The 6,635-nt window shown below is 51.9% G+C and overlaps 1 protein-coding gene across 1 annotated transcript in view; it reads left to right on the plus strand.

Annotated features, from left to right (window-relative positions):
- Positions 1-1,210: 1,210 nt before the first annotated feature.
- Positions 1,211-6,635, plus strand: part of LOC111535429 (interleukin-3 receptor subunit alpha-like) — a gene marked incomplete at both ends in the record, with an annotated part of 9,591 nt that continues 4,166 nt past the window's right edge. Inside the window, 4 exons of the mRNA XM_023201731.2 lie at positions 1,211-1,329; positions 2,507-2,621; positions 5,336-5,468; positions 5,556-5,740. Coding sequence (XP_023057499.2) covers positions 1,211-1,329; positions 2,507-2,621; positions 5,336-5,468; positions 5,556-5,740 — 552 coding nt within the window. The remainder of the gene's footprint in view (positions 1,330-2,506; positions 2,622-5,335; positions 5,469-5,555; positions 5,741-6,635) is intronic.

A 6,635-nucleotide genomic window follows, 5' to 3' on the forward strand; every position in this document is an offset into this window, starting at 1 on the left:
AAAAAAAAAAAAAAAAAGTCTGAGCATGGTGGCGTGCACCTCTCGTCCCAACTACTTGGGAAGATCCCTTGAACCCGGGAGGCGGAGGTTGCAGTGAGCTGAGATCTGGCCACTGCATTTCAGCCTGGGAGACAGAACGAGACTCCGTCTCAAAATAAATAAATAAAGTAGTAAATAAATAATAGTCTTATAAGAATTTTTTTCTCATTGAGTTGGTTTTAAGGAATAAATTATCCTTCGAAGTTAGGAGAAAATAATGCCAGAAGTCTAGATGTTCTTAGGTTTTGGTCTTGCTTACCAAATGCAGGTTGTTGACCTTGATAACCATTCAAGAATCTTAGAGTTTATCTAGTCATTTCCTCAAGTTTTCGAAGCGGCCGATCAGAGATAAACCCTGGAGAAATATCTGATGTATGTTTCTAGCTTTGGGTGACCAGCAAAATGTGATAGAATATTGCCTTTTACCGGCCGGGTGCGGTGGGTCACGCCTGTCATCCTAGCACTTTGGGAGGCTGAGGCAGGTGGATCACTTGAGGTCACGAGTTCAAAACCAGCCTGGCCAACATGGTGAAACCCTGACTCTACTAAAAATACAAAAAATTAGCCAGGGGTGGTGGTGGTGCACCTGTCATCCCAGCTACTCAGGAGGCTGAGGCAGGAGAATCGCTTGAACCCGAGAGGCGGAGGTTGCCGTGAGCCGAGATTGTGCCGCTGCACTCCAGCCTGGGCGACAGAGTCAGACTCCATCTCAAAAAAAAAGAAAAAAAAAAGAATATTGCCTTTAATATGTTTGTACAGGTCATTTATGAACTATCTTGAGGCCTCTGATGGCTACAAGAGACCTCCTTCTTGTTCTTTTCTTTTTCTTTCTTTTTTTTTTTTTTGGAGACAGAGTCTCGCTCTGTGGCCCAGGCTGGAGTGCAGTCGCTCGATCTCGGCTCACTGCAAGCTCCGCCTCCCGGGTTCACGCCATTCTCCTGCCTCAGCCTCCCGAGTAGCTGGGACTATGGGCGCCCGCCACCTCGCCTGGCTAATTTTTGTATTTTTAGGAGAGACGGGATTTTACCGCGTTAGCCAGGATGGTCTCGATCTCCTGACCTCGTGATCCGCCCGTCTCGGCCTCCCAAAGTGCTGGGATGACAGGCTTGAGCCACCGCGCCCGGCCTGATTTGTGTGTATCTCTTCTAACTCCAACCTGTCACCGTTTTAGATCAAAACCCACCAATCAAGAACCTAAGGATGAAAGAAAAGACTCAGCAGTTGATGTGGGACCTGAACAGAAACGTGACCGACGTTGCGTGTATCAAAGACTCCGACTATTCTATGCCGGTAAATCACATTCTCTACGGTTGACACACGAGACGTTTCCGTCTCCTGCAGGAATGTGAGAACTAGTACTGCTCCCGTGGCTGCTGTCATGAGTACCTGGCTTCTGCCCCAAAGCCAGCTGTGGGATTTGAAGTGAGTGTGGAGGGTCTGGTTCCCCATCGCAGGATATCCAAGGTGGCACACGCTGGACAGGGTGGACGTGAAAAGGAAACTAGGCTAAGCTAGGACTGGTAGAAAACCAACTCCCACCCCGGGCGCGGTGGCTCACGCCTGTCATCCCAGCACTTTGGGAGGTCGAGGAGGGTGGATCACCTGAGGTCAGGTGTTCGAGACCAGTCTGACCAACATGGTGAAACCCCGTCTCCACTAAAAATAGGAAAATTAGCCGGGCGTGGTGGCTCATGCCCGTAATTCCCAGCTACTCGGGAGCCTGAGGCAGGAGAATCGCTTGAACCTGGGAAGCGGAGGTTGCAGTGAGCCGAGATCGCGCCACCGCACTCCAGCCTGGCCACAGAGAGAGACTGTGTCTCAAAAAGACAGAGAGAGGATCAGGCATGGTGGCTCACACCTGTCATTCCAGCACTTTGGGAAGCTGAGGCCTGTGGATCACCTGAGGTCAGGAGTTCGAGACCAGCCTGGCCAACATGGTGATACCCCGGCTCTATTAAAAATACAAAAAATTAGTCAGGTGTGGTGGTGGGCACCTATAATCCCAGCAGTTTGGGAGGCCAAGGCGGGTGGATCATTTGAGGTCAGGAGTTCGAACCCAGCCTGGCCAACATGGCAAAACTATATCTCCACTAAAAATAAGAAAATGAGCCGGGCATGGTGGCGGGCACCTGTCATTCCAGCACTTTGGGAAGCTGAGGTGGGTGGATCACCTGAGGTCAGGAGTTCAAGACCAGCCTGGCCAACATGGTGAAAGCCCGTCTCTACTGAAAATATAAAAGTTAGCCAGGCGTGGTGGCAGGTGCATGTCATCCCAGCTACTCAGGAGGCTGAGGCAGGAGAATTGCTTGAACCTGGGAGGTGGAGGTTGCGGTGAGCCGCGATCACGCCCCTGCACTCCAGCCTGGGCGACAAGAACGAAATTCGACCTCAGAAAACATCTGAACATCCTTAGCATCAAACTCAGCATGGTCTCTCCGCAGCCATCACATTTCTGTGTCTCTCTCAGGCAATGAACAATAGCTATTGCCAGTTTGGAGCCATTTCCGTATGTGAAGTCACCAACTACACCGTCCGCGTGGCCAGTCCCCCGTTCTCCGCGTCGATCCTCTTCCCTGAGAACAGTGAGAAAAATGTGCATCGTGTGTCTGTTCTTTCTGTCTGTTCTCTCCCTCCTTCCCTCCCTGTGTCTGTCTTGTCTGCCTTCCTTCCTCCCTTCTCTTTCTTTCTTTCCCTCCCTGCCTTACTCCGTCTCTTCTTCTCTCCTTCCTTCCTTCCTTTCTTTTCTTTCCTTCCTTCCTTCTTTCCTTTCCTTCCTTTCTTTCCTTCTTCCTTCCTTCCCTTTCTCTTTCTTTCCCTCCCTGCCTCACTCCCTTCTTTCCTTCTCTCCTCTCCTTCCTTCCTTTCTTCCCTTCCTTCCTTCCTTCTTTCCTTCCTTCTTTCTCCTTCTCTCTCTTGCTCTTTCTTTTTCCCTCTATCTTCCTCTTTCTCTTTCTCCGCGTCCCATGTTCAAGCGATTCTCCTGCCTCAGCCTCCTGAGTAGCTGGGATGACAGGCGCCCGCCACCACACCCGGCTATTTTGTATTTTTAGTCGAGACGGGGTTTCACCTTGTTGGTCAGGCTGGTCTCAAACTCCTGACCTCGTGATCTGCCTGCCTCGGCCTCCCAAAGTGCTGGGAGTACAGGGGTGAGCCACCATGCCCCGCCTTAAATAGAGACAGGGTGTTGCTATGTTACCTAAGCTGGTCTCAAAATCCTAGGCTCAAGTGATCCTCCCACCTCAGCCTCCCAAGTAGCTGGGATGACAGGCACCTGCCACCACACCCGGCTAATTTTTGTGTTTTTACTAGAGACGGGGTTTCACCATGTTGGCCAGGATGGTCTTGAACTCCCGACCTTAGGTGATCCACCCGCCTCAGCCTCCCAAAGTGCTGGGATTACAGGCGTGAACGACTGTGCCTGGCCTCAAGTTAATTATTTTTAAGTTTAATAGATTTCCAGGGAGTTATGCTGAGTTGGGAAAAAAGACCACGCTAGAGTGATTTCATTTATACAACTGTCTTGAAATGGCAAAATTTTATAAATAGAAAACAGTCTCCTGGTTTGCAGGGATATAAGCAGGAGCGAGAGCTGGAGAGAGGTGGGTTTGGCTGTAAAAGTGCTCCTTGGGGAGGTTCGGTGCGGGGGCTCACGCCTGTCATGCCAGCACTGTGGGAGGCTGAGGCGGGTGGACCACCTGAGGTCAGGAGTTTGAAACCAGCGTGGCCAACATGGTGAAACCCCGTCTCTAGTAAATATACAAAATTAGCCGGGTGTGGTGGGCACCTGTAATTCCAGCTACTCAGGAGGCTGAGGCAGGAGAATCACTTGAACCTGGGAGGCAGAGGTTGCGGTGAGCTGAGATCAGGTCATTGCTCTCCACCCTGGGCAACGAGAGTGAAACTCCATCTCAAAAAATAAAAAGTTAAAAAGAAATTAGTGTGGCATAAGGGTACTTTTGCCTGTAATCTCAGCTACTCGACAGGTTGAGGTTAGAGGATCATTTGAACCCGGGAGGTCGAGGCTGCAGTAAGCTGAGATCTCACCACTGCACTCCAGCCTGGGTGACAGACCAAGACCTTGTCTCAAAAAACAAACCGTGAAAGAAAAAAAATATCGATTGGCCAGGCACGGCGGCTCACGCCTGTCATCCCAGCAGTTTGGGAGACCGAGGCGGGTGGATCGCCTGAGGTCAGGGGTTCAAGACCAGCCTGGCCAACATAGTGAAACCCCATCTCTACTAAAAATACAAGATTAGCCGGGCGTGGTGGTGGCACCTGTAATCCCAGCTACTCAGGAGGCTGAGGCAGGAGAATCTTTTAACCTGGGAGGCGGAGGTTGTGGTGAGCCATTGCATTCCAACCTGGGCAACGAGGGCAAAACTCTGTCTCAAATGCACACACACGCACACACAGTGAAAGGAAAACGTGTGTAATCCCAGCACTTTGGGAGGCTGAGGCGGGTGGATCACTTGAGGTCAGAAGTTCAAGACCAGCCTGGGCAACACGGTGAAACCCGGTCTCTACTAAAAATACAAAAATTGGCTGGGCGTGGTAGCGGGCGCCTGTTGTCCCAGATACTCGGGAGGCTGAGGCAGAAGAATTGGTGGAACCCGGGAGGCAGAGGTTGCAGTGAGCCAAGATTGCGCCCCTGCACTCCAGCCTGGTCGACAGAGCGAGACTCTGTGCAAAAATGAATGAATGAATAAATAAATAAATAAAAGAATATCTAGGATCTCTCTGTATTATTGTTATTTTTTTACAACTGCTTGTATGTCCTCCATGGTCTCAAAATACAAAAGGCACTCTAAAAAGCGATTAGAATTTTATTTATTTATTTTTTTTGAGACAGAGTCTCCTTCTGTCACCCAGGCTGGAGTGCAGTGGTATGATCTTGGCTCACTGCAAGCTCTACCTCCCGAGTTCAAGAAATTCTCCTGCCTCAGCCTCCCTAGTAGCTGGCATGACAGGGGCCCAACATCACACCTGGCTAATTTTTAAATATTTTTATTAGAGACAGGGTTTCTCCATGTTGGCCAGGCCGGTCTCGAACTCCTGACCTCAGGTAATCCACCTGCCTCAGCCTCCCAAAGTACTGGGATGACAGGCTTGAGCCATCATGCCCGGCTAATATTTGTATTTTTAGTAGAGACGGGGTTTCTCCATGTTGGCCAGGCTGGTCTCGAACTCCTGACCTCAAGTGATCCACCTGCGTGAGCCTCCCAAAGTGCTGGCGTGACAGGTGTGAGCCCCCGTACCTGGTCCCGATTCGAGTTTTCTTTTACATTTGTGAACCCAGGTGGGACGCCTCGGGCAGGCGCGGAGAATCTGACCTGCTGGGTTCATGATGTGGATTTCTTGAGCTGCAGCTGGGCGGTAGGCCCGGCGGCCCCTGCTGACGTCCAGTACGACCTGTTCTTGAACAATCCCAAGTAGGTGTGCCCTTGGGCAGGCCGGGCTGTCCCTGGTGCAGGGGCCTTGGGGTCACGGTCGTCCCGCAACCTTACCGCTTACCGCAGCAGCCACGCACAGCACAAGTGTCTTCACTACAACACGGATGCTCGGGGAACACGGATCGGGTGTCGTTTCGATGACATCGCGCGACTCTCCAGCGGTTCTCAAAGTTCCCACATCCTGGTGAGGGGCAGGAGCGCAGCCTTCAGTATCCCCTGCACAGATCAGTTTGTCTTCTTTTCACAGATCGGTGAGTAGCCCACGACGTTCCCTCCCACCCTCAGCTCTGCGAGGCCACATCCCACGGACCGGGTGGCCCCACCTGTAGACGTTGGCCTCTCGCATTTCCAGAGGCTGGACGTTGGAGGTCAGGGTGCTGGCTGGCTGGGCTCCTAGCGAGGTCTCTTCCTGGCTTGGAGAGGGTCATCTTCTCACTATGTCTTCATATGGTAGAGACAGAGAGAGACGAAGTTCCGGGGTCTCTTGTTAGAAGGGCACTGACACCGTCATGGGTCCCGTCACGGGTCATAGGAGCCTCCGTCATGGGTCCCACTAAGAGTTATGGCACCTCCGATCATGGGTTTCACCCTGAGTTATGGGATCCCTCATCATGGGTTCTATCATGGGTCATAGGACCCCTCCCAGCATGGGTCATAGGAGCCCCCATCATGGGTCATGGGAGCCCCCACCATGGGTTCCATCATGAGTCATACAATCCTCCATCATGGGTCATAGGATCCCCTGTTACAGGTCCTGTCACGGGTCATAGGATCCCTCATCATGGGTTCCATCATGGGTCATAGGACCCCTCCCAGCATGGGTCATAGAATCCCCTATCATGAGTCCCATCATGGGTCATAGGATCCCCCGTCATGGGTCCCACCATGAGTCATGGGATCCCTCATCATGGTTCCATCATGGGTCATGGGACCCTCCCCATCATGGGTCATAGGATCCCCCATCATGGGTCATGGGACCCCCCCAACATGGGTCATGGAGCCCCCACCATGGGTTCCATCATGAGTCATGGAATCCCCCATCATGGGTCATAGGATCCCTCATCATGGGTTCCATCATGGGTGATAGGATCTCTCATCCTGGGTTCCATCATGGGTCATAGGATCCCCTGTCACGGGTCCCATCAT

This window comes from Piliocolobus tephrosceles, unplaced genomic scaffold, assembly GCF_002776525.5.
Source record: "Piliocolobus tephrosceles isolate RC106 unplaced genomic scaffold, ASM277652v3 unscaffolded_17888, whole genome shotgun sequence".
NCBI lineage: Eukaryota > Metazoa > Chordata > Mammalia > Primates > Cercopithecidae > Piliocolobus > Piliocolobus tephrosceles.